At 41.0% G+C, this 25,479-nt stretch overlaps 1 protein-coding gene across 1 annotated transcript in view; it reads left to right on the top strand.

The window, feature by feature from the left end:
• The window catches only part of DLG2 (discs large MAGUK scaffold protein 2), a 1,028,485-nt gene that overhangs the window by 5,702 nt on the left and 997,304 nt on the right, over window positions 1-25,479 (top strand). Inside the window, exons 2-3 of the mRNA XM_070749573.1 lie at window positions 1,107-1,979; window positions 13,252-13,383. Coding sequence (XP_070605674.1) covers window positions 1,961-1,979; window positions 13,252-13,383 — 151 coding nt within the window. The 5' untranslated portion in view covers window positions 1,107-1,960. The remainder of the gene's footprint in view (window positions 1-1,106; window positions 1,980-13,251; window positions 13,384-25,479) is intronic.

The raw sequence follows: 25,479 nt of genomic DNA, 5'->3' as shown, positions 1-25,479 counted from the left end.
GCATCTGTCAAAAATTCAAAAGCATACTCCTCTCTCCAACTTACTATATCTTTCGGAGTATCAGATGCACCGGAGTATAGGACACCTCATTCTGGGGGGAGGAAAATAGGGAAAAGAATCTGCTTACCAGGTATTCATCCAGCTAGCATCCTTAGTCTGGTCTGTTTCAGCACATTATTTTATCCCCTAGTTAGGGCTTTTAAAAAAACCTTATTTGGAGAGAGTAACAATGAAAGACCTCGCAAGCTAGTAAGAGCTGGGAACATTGTTAGCAACTGGTTAGGGTTGGAAAGAAACATTTGGAGCAAGTTAGAGCAATGAAAAAAAAACCTGTAAAGACTTAAGGCTTAGAAAACATTTTTCGTAAAGAGTAACAATGAAAGAACCTGTAAAACAAGAGCTTGCATGATCGTTAGCACCTAGTTAGGGCTGGGGAAAAAAAGCTTCGAAAAATGGTACCTGGATTTTTAGCCTCTTTTAGGGAGGAAAAGGGTGCGTCTTATACTCTGAAAAATATGGTAATTCTAATAATTTGCTCTCCTCTCACTTTTTTTTAGAGCTTAGCCTTTGGTTCCTTATTCGAATGCAGTTCTTATTCCCCAAAGTTTGCACATCTGTTTCTGTAGAGAGCCATGGTAGTGACCTAAGGAAAAACTGTGTAAAAATAGTTACTCTAAAAAAAAAAAAACAGGTTCTAAGCCAGAAAACAGATTTTTAAAAATTGTCCAAGAATGCCAGTTCCCCCTTCTGCTCCATCTGTTATCCACATCACACTCTGTAAGAAGCCTACCGTATAGAACCAACGATGATCTTGGATAATTTTAAAAAAATGTTTAAAAAATTCTGCCTTTATTATTTTTATAGAAATCCAAACAAACAAATAAATAAAATAAATGACCCTGGGAATGCTACAAATCTTGTATAAGTGTGAAAAAAATGGCCATAAACCACTTTTCCCCCCAGTGCCATTGTAACTTTGAACAGTCGTTAAATGAACCGCTGTAAGTTGAGGACTACCTATATATGACATTGAAGAAAAGTTCTTCAATTCATCGTGGGGGTGTGAGGAGGGGAAACTTGTTAAAACTCTGCTCCTTTCTCGGCAGGTGGTTGCTGCGCCTGAGCTAAGCGCGAAATGACCAGAACTCAGTCACCCCGACTCCTCCGTGTTGTTTACTTCACCAGCCTGCCCTGTGAACAGCACTGTTGCTTTAATAATTCCATGCCAAGGGATTGCTTTCAATCCTCTTGGGTGTAATACAAGAGGATCAGAGAGATGTTACAGACCAGAAGGCTGAGCGGAGAGTTCTACAAATGAAAGTGACCGGCTGTGCGTGTAAACCAACTGAAACTTTGGAGCTTACTTTCCTGCATCCAGAAGATCAGGATGTCCGTCCAAACGGCCTAAAGATCCTTGTGGCCGCACCGGGGAAAAAAGAAATCGAATTGCTTCCAGCTTCCTTAGAATTTTCTTTGGATTATTTCAGACGGGGGTCGAGCGGTTTTGGATTGTGGAATACTGAGACTGCCAAGATTTTGGACTGTGTGCCTTAATTGCATTTTTTATTTTTCGGAACATTCACTTTAACTTCTGAATACACTACGCAAACAATCCTTCGTGGTTGGAAGAGGGATTCGCAGACACTTTTGTAAACGGATGTGTGTGTTTTCTCCGATATATTTTTATAGCTCGGGAAATACTTTGCAGATTTTGACAATTGCTTCTGGCAGAAATTCTCTTAAAAACTCCCCTCCCTGACTTGCTCTTTTCCTGGTAGTGTGGGAAGTTTTTTAACTTCAGGAATTGCGAGCATCCTTGGGGGAAGATGAAGACTCCTCTTTTTTAAGCCTAACCGTTTTCAGTGGGGTGGCAGATTTCTGAATTCCCAAGATACAGTAATCCTGGAAGGACTCTACACTACATAAACATTTTCATCCAGTGCCAGAAGCAACAGCAAGAATGCCAGTGAAGAAGAAAGGTGGGCTATGAGGGTCTGTCTTTTGAACATAATTGCATATGCGAATTATGCCATTTTCCACTAAAAAGCATTTGTATAGGAGAACGAAAGTGTTTTTTGGTGGAAAGAGCATCTTTGTTTACGTGCAAACCCCACCCCCCTAACCTTAAAAACGTCAAATAAAATTGTTTGGAAGTCTAGGATCTCAAGTTTTGAGTTCTCAGACAGCATTTGGTTTTATAGCGTTGCAGTAAAGAGAATTGGAAGTGGGTAACAGCTCCAGTAATTCCAGCATAAACATATATAAATATAAATGGTATCAGCAGTGCTTGGTTCTGTGGGCAGGATTGAGAGAACTCCTGGATAGATCTGAGTTTACAAAATCATGACTTTAATTGCTCACGTAACCCTACATTATTGACTATAGTGATGGGTTTTTTTGGGGGGGCGGGTAATATTTTAGATGTACCGTGTTTCACTGAAAATAAGACCCTGTCTTACATTTTTTGAACCCTGAAATATGTGCCTAGACGTATTTGCCATGCACTCAAAAGCCCGATTGGTCTTATTATCAGGGGTTGTCTTATTTTGGGAGAAACAGGGTATTCCTGAAATGCACAACAATAGCACTTTCCAATTTTTAGCTATCGTGAAATCAACAAAATTAAATGGGAAACATGAATCAAGAGTTCCCACTTCAAATGTTAGTTTGGGTAAAACCGCTTTTTAAGTGTGTCATGAATATTTAAAAAATTCTCCAGTGAAATATGGTTTTGTGTTTTAAAAATTTATTTATTTATTTATTTATTTATTAGATTTGTATGCCGTCCCTCTCCGCAGACTCGGGGCGGCTAACAACAGTAAAAAGACAATGTAAACAAATCTAATATTAAAAAATTTAAAAAACCCCAATTTAAGAGATCAGTCATACATACAGTCATACCATACATAAATTTTATAAGCCTAGGGGAAGGGAATATTTCAATTCCCCCATGCCTGACGACAGAGGTGGGTTTTTAAGAGCTTACAAAAGGCAAAGAGGGTGGGGGCAACTCTGATATCTGGGGGGAGTTGGTTCCATAGGGTCGGGGCCGCCACAGAGAAGGCTCTTCCCCTGGGTCCCGCCAAACGATATTGTTTAGTCGACGGAACCCGGAGAAGGCCAACTCTGTGGGACCTAACTGGTCGCTAGGATTTGTGCAGCAGAAGGCGGTCCCGGAGATATTCTGGTCCGATGCCATGAAGGGCTTTAAAATAACTCTTAAATGTCCAAAACAGCTCCATCAAATGCAAAACAGTAACAAAACTGGTCGTTACTGTTAAGGACAGTGTCTCTATAATGAAAGGGTAAAGAGTTGGCAACTGCATTTTAAAAGTATCATTATTTAATTTCCTCCACAATATGATTCAGACAAAATAAGTTCTCTATCAAAATAAATGATAAGCATTTGGTCATGTGAGGGAAACTCGCAGGGATAAAATTTGGCACAAAGTAATAATGGTCCCTGTTTCATCCCAACCTATTTGTCTTTCCAGAAGCCTTTTTGCTTGTTTCTTTGTTTTACCATATACAATATTTTTGGCTTTCTGTTTTGGGACTAAGAAATATGTTTTGATATTTGATGTAGGTATAAATCAGCGAGAAAGAGGAGAAAGGAAAATCTATTGTTGCTTTGGGTTATTGTAATTCCTTGACTTGCTGTTCCCAGATAATGCATTAATTAATGTTGACATCTTTACGCTTCAGCTTAATCATTGCAATGCACCTGATCAGTGTTTTTATTTCTGAAAGTAACGAGGCAATGCACAGAAAGGGAGATAATTGATTGCACTACTTATTTGCCATACTGAGTAAGCAGAGGAGCTTATCTGTCTTCCCCAAATTTCCTTCTTGTCATAGTTCTAGATTTAAAAAGAATAAATTCCAAGTCTCTGGGCCATTTTGGCTGGGAATTTTGGCAGTTTGTAACCTTAATACATGGGGAAGACATCCGGTTGAAGAAGGAAGGGAAAATCGATTCAGTGATTCCTTTCCTTCCAAGTGTTTGCTTCTGTGGAAATGTTTGGCCTGCCATACCTGTTGCCTCCTGTGCATCATCCAGTTACCTTTTAGGGAAGATAGGAGAGAAAGAAAAGAAGGAAGGAAGGAATAGGGAGGGAGGGAGAGAAAGAAAAAAGAATGAGAGAGAAAAAGAAAGAATGAGAGGGAGAGGGAGGGAGAGAAAGAGAAATGGGGGGGGGGGAGAAAGAAAATGAAAGAAAGAAAAAGAAAGAAATAGGGAGGGAGGGAGAGCGAGAGAGAGAGGGAGAAAGAAATCGCAAGTCACCCAGTTACTTTTCGGGGAGGAGAGAAAGAAAGAGAGAGAGAGAGAGAAGGAGTAAAAGAAGAAGAAAGAGAGATATTTCTGATGCTTGTGACAGAATGAGATAAAAATTGACTGCTTTGAGCAAAACTCCAGATCTTTTATCACAGGAATAAGCATCAGATGAACTTGACTGTTGACTCTCCAAAAACTAGGATGAACCAAGGTAGAAATTATATTTTTATTGTATTTCAGGAATGGTTGCTGTAACAGATATTTGGCAGCTACTAAACATTTAAATTCAGGTTTCATACTTGATCAGATTGTACACATTCCACGCTTTGTACAAGCCGGTCTTCTTATTTTGAGTCCTGTAAATGTCCATCTCATTCATCTGTGGTGATTCTCAGTCATCCAGGCCATAGTTCTTTCAACAGTACTTTTTTCTTCAAAAGGCAACCAGACTGGTTTCTTTCCTTGAAGAAGAAGACGTTTTGCTTCTCCTCCAAGAAGCTTCTTCATTTCTGACTGAATGGTCGAGAACAGAAGGATTCACCATATTTTTCGGAATATAAGACTCACCTTCCCCCTTAAAAGAGACTGAAAAATTGGGTGCGTCTTATACTCCAAATGTAACTTTTTTTTTGAAGCTTTTCTTTTCCAGCCCTAATGAGGCGCTAACGATCTTCCCGCTACATGGTAGAAATCCCAACTTTCCCTGTGAGAGCTACATGCCTTGTAACCTTTCTTTCCGGATAGCTCTCGTACTAGGTTAAGATTGAACATCTCTCTCTTAACAGAGGAGGAGGGATACAAAACTGACCATTTGCTCTACTCAGGTGACCCAGAGAGCACAGATAAACCTTCAGGTGGCCTCAAGCCATTTTCAGAGAGAGTGCTACTGATTAGATGACTGCAAGGAATATCAATCCTTCCATTCGCCACCATTCAATCAGAGCCGAAGAAGTTTCTTGGATGAGAAGCAAAATGAAGCAAAACGCCTTCTTCTTTCTCAAAGAAAAAAACCAAACAATACTAGTCCAGTTGCCTTTATTTTTTGGGAGGCACCTTTGAGTCCATCTCATTTCTATTTAAATTGCTTCTCCTCCTCCTAAAATAGTAGTTCTCAACCTGGGAGTCGGGACCCTTTTGGGGGTTGTACAACCATTTCACAGGGGTCGCCTAAAACCATGGGAAAAGACAAATTTCCCATGAAATTAGGAACTAAAGCTTCTATTCTGGCGTCTTGGAAAATATTTTTACAATCTGACCAATCAGGCGTTTACAGTGGGGGTGTCCCTCTGACCTTCCTGCCAATCAGCTTAAGTTCAAGTTTCAAGTTTCATTGGATTTATATGCCGCCCCTCTCCGAAAACTCGGGGCGGCTAACAACAATCTAACAAGCTTAAAGCTCTGTTGGGGGAATTGGCACTAGACTTATGGTTGGGGGTCACCATAACACTGTATTAAGGGGTCTTGGCATTAGAAAAGTTGAGAACCACTGTCCTAACTGAATCCCGTAGCCAGAGCTGTTCAGTTTGGCTTACAGTAAAGGGCAGCCCTGAGCCTTGCACGTACAAGAAACATTGCATAGGTGCGTTTGTTTTTTTATTTCTTATCCTGAAGAAAAATAAGCTTCAGCAAAAACACAGCATGTGCAGATGGGACCCATGTATCGAGGCAGTCACACCTGGTCTGTCTTGCAGGTGTAAGCACTGCAGGTTTTTTTGTCTTTTCTGCAAACATCCTGCTTCAAAACTTAAATCTATAGGAATAGTCAGTTTTGTAAAGAAATGAAATGGGAATTATACCCTTTCTTCGTTTGAACCACCCATATCTGTGGGGTGAATTGCAAAGAGGTCAGGCCAAAACTGACCAATACATTGTTTTTTCCCACTATTGGTTTGACCAAGCTAAGACTAGTTTTAATGTAAAATGTAAATATCTACGTAGAATATGGTTGGTAAATCCACAGTAACTGAATTTAAACATGCCTGGGATAAACATTTATCCATCCTAAGATAAAATACAGGAAATAGTATAAGGGCAGACTAGATGGACCATGAGGTCTTTTTCTGCTGTCAGTCTTCTATGTTTCTATATAAAAAAATAGTCTATGATTATGTTTATATTCCACATAGATTTTTACGTTTTACATTAACTACATAGATTTCATATAATCTAGGTAGTTAATGGTATTAATTACATGGAAAAAAGGCGTGGCTCAATGTTGTGTGTTTGAGGCATTTTAGTATGAAACTGCTATAGGATAGCATTAGCAATAGCATTTATATACTGCTTCACAGTGCTTGGCAGGCCTCTCTAAGCAGTTTACAGAAAGTAAGCATATTGCCCCCAACAATCTGGGTCCTCATTTTATCGGCCTTGGAATGGTGGAAGGCTGAGTCAATCTTGAGCCTAGTGAGATTCGATCTGCCAAACTTCTGACAGCCGGTGACCAGCAGAAGTAACTTGCAGTACTGCACTCTAACCACTGCACCACCGAGGATGGGGTGCAAGTGTGTGGATTATTTCACGATAATACCACCGAGAAGTACAGTGATCCCCCGGTTATTGCGTCCCCGACCATTGCGAACAGGGTAATTTGCGATTTTTGAACCCGGAAGTCAAAACACCATCTGCGCATGCGTGCTCTTTTTTTTTCTATGGGCACGCATGCGTAGATGGCGCCCGGCAGATCAGCTGCTGGGCGGCTTCCCTGGGTCTTCCCCCTCTTGCTGGCGGGAGGGCGAGCGGCGGGCATCAGCAAGGAGTTTCCCCACCGCCCACGCAAACTCCTCGCTGCCGCCCGCCCTTCGCCCGCCCACGCCGTTCATTCTCGCCGCTTCCCACCTGAGTCCTGAAGCGAATTCGCTTCAGGACTCAGGTGGAAAGCGGCGAGAGCGAGCGCTAGCGAACGGCTTGTCCGCCGCCCGCTCGCGCGTTCCGCGCCCACGCCGTTCATTCTCGCCGCTTCCCACCTGAGTCCTGAAGCGAATTCGCTTCAAGACTCAGCTGGAAAGCGGCGAGAGCGAGCGCTAGCGAACGGCTTGTCCGCCGCCCGCTCGCGCGTCCCGTGCCCATGCCGTTCATTCTCGCCGCTTTCCACCTGAGTCCTGAAGCGAATTCGCTTCAGGACTCAGCTGGGAAGCGCGAGCGAGCGGCGCCAGCGAACGGCTTGTCCGCCGCCTGCCTGCCCGCTAGCGAGGAGCCGAAGATTTGGGGCGGCGCGGCTGTTTTAAAACGTCGCCGCCGGCATGGGGGGCTTCCTAGCAGCCCCCCAAACCTGGGTTGGGGGTCCGGGGGGTGCTGGCAAGCCCCCCATGCCGGCGGCGACGTTTTAAAACAGCCGCGCCGCCCCAAATCTTCGGCTCCTCGCTAGCGCTGCGGAAGTAAAAACACCATCTGCACATGCGCAGATGGTGTTTTTACTTCCGCAGCGCTACTTCGCGAAAACCCGCTCGTTGCGGGGGGTCCTGGAACGGAACCCTCGCAACGAGCGGGGGATCACTGTAATTCAATGCCACTATAAATAAAGAAGACCAGTATTTTATACAACATTCCTGTTTCAATTCTCACTGAATCTTATTGGTACACTATCTGGGTGTGTTTATATGGGTGTTTTTTTAAAAGATTTTAACAAGATCCAGTCTGATCTTGTTAATATTTAATGTACAGTATTTCTTAAGTTATCCAAAATATATCAGGAGCCTTGTTTTACTGAAATAAAAAAGCTCCTAATATATTTTGGATAACTTAAGAAATACTGTACATTAAATATTCAATATGAGGATTACCCAAAGCCCATTTTAGTGGGTAATATTTATTATACTCAAGGAAGGCTTAAAAAGAAGCACTAAAAAGACATAGATTGAATTGAGCAGATGCTTTAAGCAGGAAGTTTCAATATTTGTTACGCAGCAGCCTGAGAAACTTATATTATACTGTATATCTAAAAACTGACTTTCAACAAGCGTTTAGGCTAAAATTGGTTTCAAGAAAATCTAGGACCTGTAGTATCAGTCACTATCTTCCTCTGGAAAAAAAATAACATTTAAGGACAACCAGGAGAATATACAGGTCATCCTCGACTTACTACCACAGTTTAACCCAAAATTTCTGTTGCTAAGTGAAAGAATTGTTAAGTGAATTAGCAAAAACGGCGAATGTTTTATACGATCTGAAGAGAAACTAGAGTAGAGAGGGGTGTTCATGCATATGTTTAAGAGTGCTCGGTAGTGCAGAAATTTTGGAAAGAGGTACAAGATGAGATTAATAGGATTAATAGGATGTTAAATATAAAATGGGTGATTACAAACGAGATGGCAGTATTAGTAATGAGGAGGGATATGGGTGATTTCAGAGAAATTAAGGAAGCAGCTATAGGAAGTACGGAGGTAGTAATAGTTTTTAGGTTGGAAGGATGCAACAAAATGGACAATACAAAATTGGTATTGGTACATGGTGGAACACATTCAATTTGAAATTATGGATACTAAAATGAATACGATCAATGAAAATAAAGTGGAAAAACTGATGGGAAGATGGGACAGGGTCAGAGGTTTTATGGCCAGTAGAATTCGAGCCCGGGTTATAAAGAATAAATTGGAATCACTCTATATTTTGTAAACAAATTAATGTTCCCGGTTTAAGAGATAAATCAGTACACCCTCATTTGGTGGAGGGATTGAATGAATGATGTTACGGGAGCACATATGACTGTGCACTGTTTTTGTGTAGTGTGTATTTATTTTATTATTATGAAAATCAATAAACATTATTTATGGTACTTTTTTAAAAAAATTAGCGAAAACAAGCCTGCAAATTGAGAAGAGCTCATTGGGGGGGGGGGCATCTCATTAAGGCTGGTAAAAAAAGCTACATTCAGAGTATAAGACGCACCCAAATTTTCAGCCTCCAAAAAACACGGTAATATATCTGTGAGCCCATTTGGAACCCAGAGAGGTAATATTTCCTCTCTTAATCCCAGTCGTTTGTGGCCTTCAGCTGTGATTTAGCCTTTTTTGGAGGCTTTGATCTTGGCTTGCCCCCAGCTGGCATGTCGAGAATGCTTAGTCAGGCAGAATGGAAAGGATGCCCAGTTGATTACAAATAAATGCATTGTTAAAACATAGACCCGAGTTGTAGCTGTATGTGTCCTACAAACAGCCGAGAAAGACCTTGTCACCTTTATTCATCAATCAAAGAAAGGACTGAATGTATTTGGTTCACAATCGGTCATTGGCTGGTCACTTTCCTTTTTTTAAAAAAAATATATATTTATTTTTAAGATAAACTTTATTGAACAATTAAAATAAACATAATTAACAAACATGTTTGACATTGGTTGAAGTTTTTAGGCTTACATTTTAGCAGTTTCCCATTCTTTCTTCTTTATATATTTTATATCATAGTATATTTACTATAGTTTGTTCTTACATGATAAAGGGACAATTAAAGAAAAGAGAGAGAAGAAAATAAAAAGAAAAAGGGGAAAAGGAAAGAAAAAAGAAAGAAAAGTGAAAGATAAAGAAAGAAAAAGGAAAGAAAAAGGAAAGTATGCTGTTGGTCAACTATTTCTGTTGACTCGTGTATTTAAGCAAACTGTTTCTAATTACATTTATGCAATTAGTGAATTCTTGATTTGTAAATACGTGGTTCTTATGCAGTGAGATACAATTACAGTATTTAAAATGATATATATATCCGAGTCTTCGGAGAGGAGTGGCATACAAATCTAATAAATAATAATAATAATTTTAATAATAAATAATAATATATTGGATTACAGGTACCGTAGCTCTCAACTTGCAATTTTCGCACGAATCCCAGTGGCCGATGAGGTCCCACAGAGTTGGCCTTTTCTGGGTCCCGTTGACTAAACAATGTCGTCTGGCAGGCCCCAGGGGAAGAGCCTTAACTGTGGCGGCCCCGGCTCTCTGGAATCAACTCCCCCCAGAGATCAGAACTGCCCCCACCCTCCTTGTCTTTCGCAAACTACTTAAGACCCACCTATATCGCCAGGCATGGGGGAATTGAGACATCTCCCCCAAGCTTTTATAGTTTTATGTATGGGATGCATGTGTTGCATGGTTTTTAAATGATGGGTTTTTAGATGCTTTTTTAATATTAGATTTGTTTACATTGTCACACTGTTTTATTATTGTTGTGAGCCGCCCCGAGTCTTCGGAGAGGGGTGGCATACAAATCTAATAAATAATAATAATAATAATAATAATAATAATAATAATATATTATTATTATTATTATTATTATTTTTAGTGACCGTTTGAAATTACAATGGTGACTTTTGAGGTGGAGTGTCTTGGTTGACAAACCAAGTCGATGGGAATTGAGCAAATGACTGTGTCATTTACCTAACTGTAGTGATTTGCTTAATGACTATGGGAAGAAAGATCATAAAATTGGACATGGCACTTAACAGCCACTTCACTTAGGAACAGAAATTCCAAGCCAAAATCTTGCACATTGATGATTGATTGATTGATTGATTGGATTTCTATGCCGCCCTTCTCCGAAGACTTGGGGTGTCTTACAACATATAAAAGAACAGTAAATTAGAATAAAATCAATCCAATTAATTAAAATTACAAAGCAATCTAAAATCCCTGATTAAATTAAAAATCAATCACACCCATTGGTACAACAATCATACAATCATTCGTTGGCCAGGGAGCTTAGATCTAATCAGACCAAGTCTGATGATATAAATGAGTGTTAAGACTCTTACGAAAGGTGAGGAGGGTGAAGGTAGTATGAATCTCTGGGGAGAGCTGATTCCAGAGGGTCGGGGCCGCCACAGAGAAGGCTCTTCCCCTAGGTCCTGCCAAACAACATTGTCTAGTTGACGGGACCTGGAGAAGGCCGACTCTGTGGGACCTAACCGGTCGCTGGGATTCACATGGGAGTGAATCTGGTCTGATGCCATGTAGGGCTTTATAGGTCATAACCAACACTTCGAATTGAGTCCAGAAACCAATTTGCAGCCACTGCAGAATGCGAGTATTGGAGAGACATGGGCACGCTCTATTTTTATATGGAAGATCTATTGAAAAGAGGAAACAAATTGAAATGCTTGCAGGGAAAACCTGAAATGGATCAAATCCATGTTCGTTCATGAAAAATATTCCCTGTTCTTTGAGCAAGGCGTTATCAGCCAAATATATCTGGGAGGATTGCAGTATGAAACTCCTTAGAAGAAGAATGGGATGCAAGCCAAGAGGAGAACTTTTATTCAGAATGAATTCAAGGTGGTATTTCTGTCCTAAAAAGGTAAGCTCAGTGACAGGAGAGGTGAAAATGCCACGCAGGGCACAAAATTAAGACTTTTGCATGAGCTGGACATTCACATTAATTGAAGGTAGATGTCTGCGACCTAATTTAATTTGTCTTTTTGAACATCTCCTGACTGGCTTCAGTTTATATTGATTCATTTCCGAAGTGGCCTTTGGGCATTGAACCAATTGCTGTATTTTTCACTTCTGTCTCTTGTGCTATCTTGCATCTTTGCCATTGACTTGTTTGGGGAGTGTGGGAAATTATGTCAAATTGTACCAGGAAGCAACGCCTATGGGAGATTTCACCAGTGGAGACTATGAATGCTAATGAGCTGTGTAATTCAGGGGTGTTTAGAACAGAGGTTTTCAAACTTGGCAACTTTTAAGACTTGCGGACTTCAACTCCCAGAATTCTCCAGCCAGCATAGCTCGACTCCCAGAATTCTCCAGCCATAGCTGGCTGGAGAATTCTGGGAATTAAAGTCCACAGATCTTAAACTTGCCATGTTTGGCCCCCACCTGGTTTAGATGGTTGGACTCGGGTCAGCAACTTTTGGTTCTGGAAATACATAAGAAATAGAAGTAATGTCGCCCAGAAAGTAATGTACCACATTTTTTTCTTTAACCATTATTTATTGAACACAATGAAATGTACGCATAAGAAAGAATGATGTTTCTTCTACACTCCCTATTTTTCCACGTAATCTCCATCCCGTTCTATGGCCTTCCTCCTGTGAGACACAAGGGCGTGTATGCCCTGTCGGTACCACTCCAGGTTCTGGTCACGAAGCTATTTCCACCTTCTAATGGCCTCACCCTCTGTGCCAAGCGACTAACCGTACTTCTGTCGACTGCAGATTCTCCATAAACTGTACACAAACGTTTGTGAATATTCCCAACAGTTTCTTCCTCTTCAGTGAGAAATTCAATGATGACACACTGCTTGTAACGTACATCACTTACAGATACCATTTTGAAACGCTGCTCTAGCTACTCTAGCTGTCTGAAGAAATGTAAAATTTACACACACACTCCTGACAATTCAAATAATGTATATCTAGAGTTTCGCATTTGTACTAGGCTGAGAAAAATGTGGTGCATTACTTTCTGAGCGACCCTTGTTTATGATAAGAGATGGTGTTAATTAATAGTTAAACAGATTAATTATTGAGAACTGTAGAGAAAATACAGTTTAACTTACTTGTATATACATGGAAATATGACATCAACTCAATTCATTGTAAAAGGGTTATAAAGGTTTGTGTATCTTTTTTTCTTTTATTTGTGTGTTTTAATGGATTTTTTAAATTGTTTTGTTTGAAGTATGTATTTTAATGTCTTAAATGTTCTTTTTTAATGTTTATATTTAATTTAATTTTTTTTTTTTTTTAAAAGTAAGCCTTCAAAGTACGTAGTTTATAAGATCAGTTATAAACAAGGCAGCATCTGCCCTGGGATATTTGTCTAAAATGGTTAACACTAAGAGGATAAAGCAGCGAAGATGGCAAAGGAAAACAATTGTATATGATCATTTTTTAAACATCGCCATTAATCTGTGCCTTTTTGCTTTAGAACTGAGCAAAACCAAGTTTTGTATGAATTAGCAATCCTTGTATGGCAAATGCATCCTTCTGTTTCGCTTCTTCTTTTCAAGGTCCAGCTAATTATTGTTCTAATTATTGTTTTCTTTAGAAACTGATCGAGCTTTAGCACTTCTGGAAGCTTATTGTAAGAAGTTAAAAAAGCCAGAGGAGCAACAACTGAAAAAAGCAATTAAGAAAGTGATGGGCATCTTTAAAAGCAGCTTGTTCCAGGCTTTGCTAGGTATGTGGAATGGATACTTTTGTTTGTACTTTTATGCTTCATTTCTTTGTATAGTTGTCTTACGTGGTTTTTGAAAGTCCCCCAAAGATTTTTCGAGATCTGGCAATACTGAATGCTTTCGGTTGTTGGTTTATTGATTATAATGATTTCGAATGATTAACCCCATGCAAGGCAAGTCTTTTTTTCATGCTGTTGGCTTTAGGAGGAAGTTTCCCGATTGCTTTTATGAGAAAAGTCATCAGTTGTGTAAAGGAACCATTGTGTAGGAGGAAAACTATTTTGGAACAAAAGGTTCTCTACTTTTCCCAAAGATGTTTTTCAAAAAGGAAACTAGACTTTTTGTTTGTTTGTTTGTTTGTTTTTTCCCTTGAATTTATTTCCCCTTCTCGTTCAAGAAGCTTCTTCAGTTCGGAAGCTTTTTGAAGTACAAGAGCAATATTTTCAAGGAAAATCAAGTACAGAGGTACCTCTACCTAAGAACGCCTCTACTTTCTAGATAAGAACCGTGTGTTCAAGATTTGTTTACCTCTTCTCAAGAATCATTTTCCACTTACAAACCTGACCCTCCGAAACTGTAACCGGAAAAGGTGGGGAGAGGCCTCTGTGGGGCCTCTCTAGGAATATCCTGGGAGGAAACAGGGCCAGAAAAGGTGGGGAGAAGCCTCCGTGGGGCTTCTCTAGGACTCTCCTGGGAGGAAACAGGGCCTCCACCCTCCCTGAGGTTTCCCCAATCACACTCATTATTTGCTTTTACACTGATTCTTATGGGAAAAATTGCTTCTTCTTACAAACTTTTCTACTTAAGAACCTGGTCATGGAACAAATTAAGTTCGTAAGTAGAGGTACCACTGTATCCCAAGGTCGGTTAGGTCCCACAGAGTTTACCTTTTCCAGGTCTCGGCTGCCAGACAATACCGCCTGCTGGGGTTTAGGGAAAGAGCCTTCTCTGTGGCAACCCCGGCCCTCTGGAATCCACTCCCTCCATGGATTCATACCGCCCCCACCCTCCTGGCCTGCCACAAGCCTTTAAAAACCCATCTCTGTTGACAGTCTTGGGGCCGTTGAGTGTTACGTCTAGCTCCGTCCAATGTATAAGGAATGAATGTGGATGGATGTTTTTAATGCATTGGGTTTTAGAATTGTTTTTAAATTAGATTTCTTATACATTGTATTTTTGTATCTATTTTGCTCTGAGCTGCCCAGAGTCTGCAGAGAGGGGTGGCATGGAAATAATAAATAATAAATAAATAAAATGAAGGAACAGATGATGGAATGTATGTCCAGATAAGGCCCTGGGGATCTGAGTAGAGGTCGGTTCCTGCAAGTTTGGACCGGTTCTATAGAACCGGTATCTGGAATGTCCCCCCCACTCACTGAACCGATGGCTGGGCACACTCCCGAACCGGCTCTCTCGGGTTGCCGCCAACTTTAGAAAAAATTTAGAAAATTAGAAAAAATGAGAAGTTTGAATTCAAACCTACTTTCCTATCACAAAGTTGCATTCAGGGGATTATATTTTATTAAACGAAGATTTTTCTACACAGGCAGACCCTTTTACTTTTTTTTCCACAAGAAGGAAAAATTATGAAATTTGTTATTAACCACAAATAGGGAAACCATAACGATTAGTATCTCCTAACTTGGAATCAGGAATATTAATTCATTGATAGATGATGTCTTAATATCCTGGTTCCTCTTGAATTGACACCCATGTCAGGGATCTTGGAGTCTTGGTGGACAATCATTTAAATATGAGCCAGCAGTGTGCAGCAGCTGCCCACAACCCAACACAGTTCTAAGCTGCATTAAGAGAGGGATAGAATCAAGATCACGTGAAGTATTAATACCATTTTATAAGGCCTTGGTATGGCCACACTTGGAATATGGCATCCAGTTTTGGTCGCCACCATGTAAAAAGGATGTTGGGACTCTAGAAAGAGTGCAGAGAAGAGCAACAAAGATGATTAGGGGACTGGAGGCTAAAACATATGAAGAACAGTTGCAGGAATTGGGTTGCAGGACTTGGGGTGATATGATAGTAGTGTTCCAATGTCTCAGGGGTTGCCAGAAACAAGAGAGAGCGAAACTATTGTCCAAAGCACCTGAGGGCAGGACAAGAAGCAATGGGTGGAAACTAACCAAGGAGAGAACCAACCTAGAACTAAGGAGAAATTTCCTGACAGTTAGAACAATTGATCAGTGGAACAGCTTGCCTCCAGAAGTTATTAATTCTCCAACACTGGAAGTTTTTAAGATGTTGGATAAGTTACATAGAAACATAGAAACATAGAAGTCTGAGGGCAGAAAAAGACCTCATGGTCCATCTAGTCTGCCCTTATACTATTTTCTGTATTTTATCTTAGGATGGATATATGTTTATCCCAGGCATGTTTCAATTCAGTTACTGTGGATTTATCTACCACGTCTGCTGGAAGTTTTTTCCAAGGATCTACTACTCTTTCAGTAATATAATATTTTCTCATGTTGCTTTTGATCTTCCCCCCAACTAACTTCAGATTGTGTCCCCTTGTTCTTGTGTTCACTTTCCTATTAAAAACGCTTCCCTCCTGGACCTTATTTAACCCTTTAACATATTTAAATGTTTCAATCATGTCCCCCCTTTTCCTTCTGTCCTCCAGACTATACAGATTGAGTTCATTAAGTCTTTCCTGATACGTTTTATGCTTAAGACCTTCCACCATTCTTGTAGCCCGCCTTTGGACCCGTTCAATTTTGTCAATATCTTTTTGTAGGTGAGGTCTCCAGAACTGAACACAGGGGTTAGACTAGAAGACCTCCAAGGTCCTTTCCAACTCGTTGTTGCTATTGTTATTATGTTTTTTTTAATGGCAAAATATAGATTTCTGGTTTTTTCAATTATTCAAGTATATGAGTTGCACGAATAATGAAAAAGATTTATGCATCCTTTGGCTTAAGAGTGATTCTCCAAACCAGCTTTTAGGATGATAGAATTTACCTCTACTGAATCAAGAACCTGGGAGATGTGGGTGGAAGTGTGTTATTTGAGATGAAAATACACATATTTATTATTCTTCCTGACTTGGAATGAGCTTTTTTCCTTCCCGTGGTGCTCTTTTTTTTTAATACTACTAAAGAGATTGAAATTGAAAAGCACATAATCTCTCATTATAAAATTGTTTTGCAATTTAATGGCTTAAAACTGCTGGGTTTTCCCCCCTCTCTCCTAAAGTAGTGGTCTGAGCGTATTCCAGGCTGCCAGATAATTCCGTTGCGTAATCAATAATCAGGTTTGGTTACATAATTTCTGCTTTTTAATAATCATGTTTCTGACATCTGTTTGAGACCATTTGGGGTCGATTGCAAGGGGAATGTGCCTGCGTCTCCCTATCTTCAAGGGTCGGTTGTTGCCGTTGCAAATTTTGGCTTTATCTCTTGAGTTTTAATTAATTTAATTTAATTTAGTAAATTGATAGGCCGCCCAGCTTTTAAATCCTGCCACCTTGTCATTTTTGTGCTCTGACATACACATTGCTAAAGAACTATATACAGCAGACTGGTTTTTAAAAAAATCAGTTTTCTTTGTTGGGTGCATGTACAATAGAGTTCTTCAAACTTGGCAAATTTAAGACTCATGGACTTCAACTCCCAGAAGTCTCCAGCCAGCTATGCATTAACAGAGGGATAGAATCCAGATCACGCAAAGTGTTAATACCACTTTGTAAAGCTATGCTGGCTGGAGAATTCTGGGAGTTGAAGTCCACAAGATTTAAAGTTGCCTGGTTTGAAGACCTCTGCTTTAGGGGTCCAAATAACCAATTAATATTATCTGTTTATGCATGATACCATGGTCTTTCGAGACTGAAGGATGCCAATTCAATTAGCGGAAGAGGGACGGCATACAAATCTAATAAATAAAATAAATAATAAATAAATAAAAGGTTGAATGTGACCCATCACTTGACTATCAAAATTGCTGTGAGATTCTAATCTGGACCCTTGGTTAGCTTTTTGAACCAGGGTTCTTACAGCTTTGTACCAAGATAATAGTACTGGGAGTTGAAGTCCACAGGTCTTAAAGTTGCCAAGTTTGGGGATCCCCGATGTACAACCTTCCATCAGAGAAGATCCCAATCTCAGAATGAATTAGGAGCTCTGGAAATGCTCCATCCTAGGAAGATTCAAAATAGGTTTGTTTCAAACCATTCTTGGGCCACCTAAAATATTTTGTCATGGCCCATTTCATGGCTGGAACCAGCTCCCCCCTGAGATTAAAATTGCCCCCACCCTCCTTGCCTTTCGTAAACTCCTTAAAACCCACCTCTGCCGTCAGGCATGGGGGAACTGAAATAACTTCCCCAGGTCTATATTGTTTATGTATGGCGTGTTGTGTGCATGTTTTTAAATTATGGGTTTTTAGTTTAAATTATTAGATTTGTATTACATATTGTTTTGCTACTATTGTTGTGAACCGCCCTGAGTCTACGGAGAGGGGCGGCATACAAATTTAATAATAAATAAATAATTCAAGGGCACAATGTTTTTGCATACAGCCATATTTCATTTCAATGGCAACAAACATTTAAGAACTTGTTATTAAGGGGTTGGACTAGAAGACCTCCGACGTTCCTTGCAGCCCTATGGTTCTAGGTTCCATGGTTCTAGTAGGAAGAGAAGTACTAGGGGTGACATGATACCAGTTTCTCAAAATCTGAGCAGCTCTCACAGAGCAAAGGGCATCAACCAATTCTCCAAAGCATCTGAGGGTAGAACAAGAAATAATGGGTGAAAAGAAATCATTACAGACAGACCCAACCTATACTGACAGCTGCTGAATTACACTAGCGCAAAATTGGAAACAGGCCGATTGCCTGCCAGATGCCATAAACATCTGGAATGTGTAGAGATGGACAAGATGACAAGTGAATTGAACGAGCAAGATGAATCTGGGTATTATCCGGTCTGGAGTAGGCGGTATACTTGGTTAGAAAATAGAAAGAAGAGTATGAAATAAGAAAGAGATAATAATATATGAATACCTCTGTTTATTGTTACTATTGTTATATCATTCATGTCTGGGGCGCCTGTCGGAGCCTCAGCGCTCTGCTAGAAAAAACGGGCTCATGAGGGCTGCATTTTTGCTGCTAGTGGCACCACTGGCCGGACTTTCACCGTTTCACTGGCTGGACCTTCACTCCTTTTTACTTATTTGACCCCTAGGACAATCATTAAGTGTTGTGCCTCATTTATTTTATTTATTTTTATTTATTTATTAGATTTGTATGCCGCCCCTCTCCGTAGACTCGGGGCGGCTAATAACAATAGTAAAACAACATATAACAAATCGAATATTTAAAATAATTTAAAAGACCCTAATTTAAAAACCAAACATACGCACAAACATACCATGCATAAATTGTATAGGCCTAGGGGGAAGGGAATATCTCAGTTCCCCCATGCCTGACGACAGAGGTGGGTTTTAAGGAGCTTACGAAAGGCAAGGAGGGTGGGGGCAATTCTGATCTCTGGGGGGAGTTGGTTCCAGAGGGTCGGGGCCGCCACAGAGAAGGCTCTTCCCCTGGGTCCCGCCAAACGACATTGTTTAGCCGACGAGACCCGGAGACCAACTCTGCCAACTCTGTGGGTCCTAACTGGTCGCTGGGATTCGTGCGGCAGAAGGCGGTCCTGGAGATATTCTGGCCCGATGCCATGAAGGGCTTTATAGGTCATAACCAACACTTTGAATTGTGACCAGAAACCGATCGGCAACCAATGCAGACTGCGGAGTGTTGGTGTAACATGGGCATATTTGGGGAAGGCCGTGACTGCTCTCGCAGCTGCATTCTGCACGATCTGAAGTTTCCGAACACTTTTCAGAGGTAGCCCCATGTAGAGAGTGTTACAGTAGTCAAGCCTCGAGGTGATGAGGGCATGAGTGACTGTGAGCAGTGACTCCCGGTCCAAATAGGGCCGCAACTGGTGCACCAAGCGAACCTGGGCAAACGCCCCCCTCGCCACAGCTGAAAGATGGCTCTCTAATGTGAGTTGTGGATCGAGGAGGACGCCCAATTTGCGGACCCTCTCTGAGGGGGTCAGTAATTCCCCCCCCCCCAAGGGTAATGGACGGACAGATGGAATTGTCCTTGGGAGGCAAAACCAACAGCCACTCCGTCTTATCAGGGTTGAGTTTGAGTCTGTTGACACCCATCCAGACCCTAACAGCCTCCAGGCACCGGCACATCACTTCCACTGCTTCGCTGATTGGACATGGGGTGGAGATGTAAAGCTGGATATCATCTGCGTACTGATGATACCTCTCCCCATGCCCTTGGATGATCTCACCCATGATCATGATTCATGATTCTTGACAAATGTATCTTTTTCCCACACAGGTCCCACAGAGTTGGCCTTCTCCGGGTCCTGTCGACTAAACAGTGTCATCTGGCGGGCCCCAGGGGAAGAGCCTTTTCTGTGGTGGCCCCGGCCCTCTGGAATCAACTCCCCCCAGAGATCAGAAATGCCCCCTCCATCCTTGTCTTTCACAAATTACTTAAGACCCACCTATATCGCCAGGCATGGGGAAATTGAGACATCTCCCCCAGGCTTTTATAGTTTTCTGTATGGGATGCGTGTGTTGCATGGTTTTTAAATGGGGTTTTTTAGATGCTTTTTTAATATTAGATTTGTTTACATTGTCACACTGTTTTATTATTGTTGTGAGCCGCCCCGAGTCTTCGGAGAGGGGTGGCATACAAATCTAATAAATTATTATTATTATTAATTATTATTATTTCTTTTATGTACACTGAGAGCATCTGCACCAATGACAAATTCCTTGTGTGTCCAATCCCACTTGGCCAATAAAGAATTCCATTCCATTCCATATTTTTTATTCCATTCTATTTTGTTCTGATCTATTCTATTCTACAGGGCAGCCCCACAGGCCAGAGCTAAGGAACCATGGGCCAAGTCCAGCCTGTGGGCCTTGAGTTTCGACACCTGTGCCCTAGAACCTTTGGGAGTTTCCGCCCCAGGAAAGCTGGTTTGTAGGGAGAAGGCTCCCTTGTGATGTACAGGCATGTTCTGATAAGTTATTATTATTTATTGGATTTGTATGCCGCCCCTCTCCGTAGACTCGGGGCGGCTAACAACAGTAGTACAAAACAGCATGTAAATCGAATACTAAAACAATTTTAAAAAACCCTTATTTGTAAAACCAAACATACATACAAACAAACATACCATGCATAAATTGTAAAGGCCTAGTGAGAAATAATATCTCAGTTCTCCCATGCCTGACGGCAGAGGTGGGTTTTAAGGAGCTTACGAAAGGCGAGGAGGGTGGGGACAATTCTAATCTTCGGGGGGGAGTTGGTTCCAGAGGGCCGGGGCCGCCACAGAGAAGGCTCTTTCCCTGGGCCCTGCCAAACGGCATTGTTTTGTTGACGGGACCCGGAGAAGGCCCACTCTGTGGGACCTAACCGGTCGCTGGGATTCGTGCGGCAGAAGCCGGTCTCGTAGATACCCTGGTCCGGTGTATTCTGCGACATTATAGTTTTTAGTAACACAGTAGTTTTATGTATAACTTGTCAACTCTTGCATATTACAATCTGGATGCTTTTCTTGGTACAGTAAATAAAGGTGGCGTAGAGTGACATCTTGTGGTTGCATCTCATTAGGAAACATTCCTCCATTGTATAGCTTATATTGATCATAATTCTCCAAGACCCAGAGCCAGCTGCCTGCAAGAATCTTGTTTTTCATCACTGTTAATGGAAGCTGCTTTAAAATGAATCCTATTAGCCTGTCTTGAGTCAGTATTTTTCCAATTAGCTACATTTATTTATTTTATTTATTTATTGGATTTGTATGCCGTCCCCCTCCGTGGACTCGGGGCGGCTCACAACAAACAAAAGATACATAATAAAACAATTTGATCCAATTAATAATAATTAAAAGACTTTTTAAAAATCTTAAAAATTAAAATTGCACAATAGGTCTAACTCCTTTTCATTGTTTGTTTATTTTTTTATTTGTTTTGTCAAGTATGTATTGGTAGTATACAAAGATATAATAATATTTATATACATGATACTAGTAAAAGAGAAACATTAGGACAGGGGACGGAAGGCACGCTGGTGCACTTATGCACGCCCCTTACTGACCTCTCAGGAATTGGGAGAGGTCAACAGTGGATAGTCTAAGGGTAAAGTTTTGGGGATTAGGTGATGATACTACAGAGTCAGGTAGTAAGTTCCATGCATCAACTACTCGGTTACTAAAGTCGTATTTCCTGCAGTCGAGTTTAAAGCGGTTTACTTTAAGTTTGTATCTGTTGTGTGCTCATGTGTTGTTGCGGTTGAAGCTGAAGTAGTTGTTGACAGGAAGGACGTTGTAGCAGATGATTTTATGGGCTATGCTTAGGTTATGGGCTATGCTTAAGTCGACATCGTTCTAAGCTTTCTAAATCTAAGATTGTAAGTTTAGTTGTGTGGAGTACTGTATACTGTTGCGAGTGGAGGAGTGGAGGGCTCTTCTAGTAAAGTATCTCTGGACATTTTCTAGAGTGTTGATGTCCGAAATGCAGTGTGGGTTCCAGACAGATGAGCTGCGTTCAAGGATTGGTCCGGCAAATGTTTTGTATGCTCTGCTTACTAGTGTGAGATTACCGGAGCAGAAGCTAGGTAGGATTAGGTTAACAACTCTTGAAGCCTTTTTGGCGATGTTGTCACAGTGGGCTTTGGCAATCTTTGGGTTTGTACAAAACATTAACTCTGTTCCCACATTTTAACCCTGTTAAACATAAATTGATATTAGAAAAAGACTCCAGAGTTCATCAACTTTGAATTTTCAAGTTTCAAGTTTCAAGTTTAATCAGATTTGTATGCCGCCCCTCTCCGCAGACTCGGGGCGGCTCACAGCAATAGCAATACAATGTAAGACGAATCCAATATTTAAATTACTTTAAAAAACACCACAAATTAAAACCAATCATACATACTAGCGTACCATGCATAAATTTTATAAGCCTAGGGGGAAGGAACATGTCAATTCCCCCATGCCTGACGACAGAGGTGGGTTTTAAGGAGCTTACGAAAGGCTAGGAGGGTGGGGGCAACTCTGATATCTGGGGGGAGTTGGTTCCAAAGGGTCGGGGCCGCCACAGAGAAGGCTCTTCCCCTGGGTCCCGCCAAACGACATTGTTTAGTTGACGGGACCCGGAGAAGGCCAACTCTGTGGGACCTAACTGGTCGCTGGGATTCGTGCGGCAGAAGGCGGTCCCGGGGATATTCTGGTCCAGTGCCATGAAGGGCTTTATAGGTCATAACCAACACTTTGAATTGTGAATTTGAATTTTATGTTTATTTGTTTTTGTTTTCTCGTGAATTTGAAATACCTGCAACAATCTTGTTTTGCATCACCATTAATGTGGAAGCTGCTTTATTGTTTTCCATTGCTCAACGACAAGCAGCATGCCTAACCATTAAAGCACCTTAGCCTCATGATCAATGCCTATACATTCCCCCCCCCCCAAATCCTGAGCAAATACCCAATTTATTTGCAGTCAGTTGCACTATAGCATTCCTTCCAGTTACCTTTCATATCCCACTTTGAGTTATAATGAGATTAGGCTTTTCAGTTTCATATCGAGTTCAGCATATTAACCCACATTTTTATTAAGCAAAAGTATTTTTTCATATTATTCTCTCTCAATCCTTTAGAATAATTTGCTGGCTTCTGCATTCCCCCCCCCCCCCCCCCTTTAGTCATGCTAGCATTTATCTAGATGAGAAGTGAAAGCTTTCACGGCCTTTGAAAAACCTTTTGTATTGGTGGCTGATTAAAGCCTTCACATCTGTTTCCAGGATCAAAACCGCTATTTGCATGGGGCAAATTTAATAGCAAACTTTTGTAGGAAGGAGAGAATCATGCTGAATTTGCAATTATCAAAATGAAAATGAGGCCTTTTTTCAAAACCAATCTAGCCTAGAACCATACCAGTTCTTAGATGAATCACCAGCAAAAAGGGCCCTTTTTTGTTTCAAAGAATTACAAGAATACAGATGGACATAAAATGGAACTCCTTGCTTGGAGGGATGATAAAGTACAATATGTCCCATTTTCATATTCACTTAACTAGATATGCAGGTATGTGTCATTCCATCTGCTTGTTTGTGAATTTAGGTGAGGTTTTGGTCAAGCATTGATATGAAATTCTTCCCTAGATGCACGTAGGACAGAGATCTTTGAGGTTCATGGCCAATAGGATTTAAGGTTATATCTTGATATCCTGAGGTTCATGGCCAATGAGATTAAAGGTTATGTCTCGAGGACCCGAAGTTCATGGCCAATGGGATTTAAGATCATATCTTGAGAATTTGAGGTTAATGGCCAATGGGATTTAAGATTGTATCTTCACAACATGAGGTTCATGGCCAATGGGATTTAAAATTATGTCTTTATATTTTGAGGGTCATGACCAATGGGATTTAAGGTTATGTCTTGAGAGCTTGAGGTTCATGGCCAATGGGATTTAAGGTTATATTTTTATATCTTGAAGTTCATGGCCAATGGAATTTAAAGTTGTATCTTGTGAACTTAAGATTTATGGCCAATGGGATTTAAGATAATGTCTTGAGATCTTGAGATTCATGGCCAATGGGATTTACGATTATATTTTTATATCTTGAGATTCATGGCCAGTGGGATTTTTGAAAACATGAAGTTTATGGCTAATGGGATTTAAGGTTATGTCTTGAGATCTTGAGGTTCGGAGACGCCAAAAAACAATCACAGAAAATTGCATCATCATTGGGTTCTTACTGGTTCGACTCTCTGGACTGTACCGGTAGGAACCCACCATTGCTTCTCCCCCCAGCTCCGTTTAGGGAAAGAGGCTATTTCCCCTTCCCAGCTCCGTTTGGGGCTGGGAGGCTTTTCCCATCTCCCACTGCTCTTTTGGCATGTGAGGCCAAAGCAGAGGGATGGGGGAGTCGCATGTGCATGCGTGGTGGGTCACACTTTTGGCACCTGAGGGAAAAAAGGTTCACCATCACTGGTCTAGATGTCTTCTGCATGACTGGGGTTTGGACTAGAAGACCTCCAAGGGCCTTTCCAACTCTGTTACTCTGTATTCTGTAAATATAGTAAGTTGGCTGTAGGATTCTTGGGGGTGGGTTCAGTAGTGGGTTGCTAAGTATGGTAAAGGATGGGGCACTGGTAGCAATTTCTACACTGCATGCAGCTTCAGTTAGCTTGCATGCGCATGCATGCATCACAGTATGTTTTTGCTTCTGCGCATGCTCAGGAGGCAAAATCTCACGAGGATGCACACATGTGTGAGAGTTTGGCAATTTTTTGCTTCTGCACATGCTCAGGAGGCAAAATCTCATGAGGATGCACATGTGTGTGAGATTTTTGGGGATTCTTTGCTTCTGCACATGCCCAGGAGGCAAAATCATGCGAGGATGCACACATGTGTGAGATTTTGGGGGATTCTTTGCTTCTGCCCATGCTCAGGAGGCAAAATCATGCGAGGATGCACACGTGTGTGAGATTTTGGGGGATTCTTTGCTTCTGCACATGCTCAGGAGGCAAAATCTCATGAGGATGCACATGTGTGTGAGATTTTTGGGGATTCTTTGCTTCTGCACATGCCCAGGAGGCAAAATCATGCGAGGATGCACACATGTGTGAGATTTTGGGGGATTCTTTGCTTCTGCACATGCCCAGGAGGCAAAATCATGCGAGGATGCACACATGTGTGAGATTTTGGGGGATTCTTTGCTTCTGCCCATGCTCAGGAGGCAAAATCATGCGAGGATGCACACGTGTGTGAGATTTTGGGGGATTCTTTGCTTCTGCGTATGCTCAGGAGGCAAAATCTTGCATGGACAATAACAATAACAATAACAATAACAATAACAATAACAATAACAACAAAACAACAACAACAACAACAACAACAACAATAATAATAATAATAATAATAATAATAATAATAATAATAACAATAATTTATTAGATTTGTATGCCACCCCCCTCCGAAGACTTGAGATTTTGGCAATTTTTTTGTTTCTGTGCATGTGTGGAAGCAAAGTGCTGAAATCTCTTTCA

Source organism: Erythrolamprus reginae, chromosome 4 (genome assembly GCF_031021105.1).
Source record: "Erythrolamprus reginae isolate rEryReg1 chromosome 4, rEryReg1.hap1, whole genome shotgun sequence".
Taxonomy (NCBI): Eukaryota; Metazoa; Chordata; class Lepidosauria; order Squamata; family Dipsadidae; genus Erythrolamprus; species Erythrolamprus reginae.
Note: the sequence above shows the minus strand (reverse complement) of the source record. Positions and strands in the feature narration are given on the sequence as shown.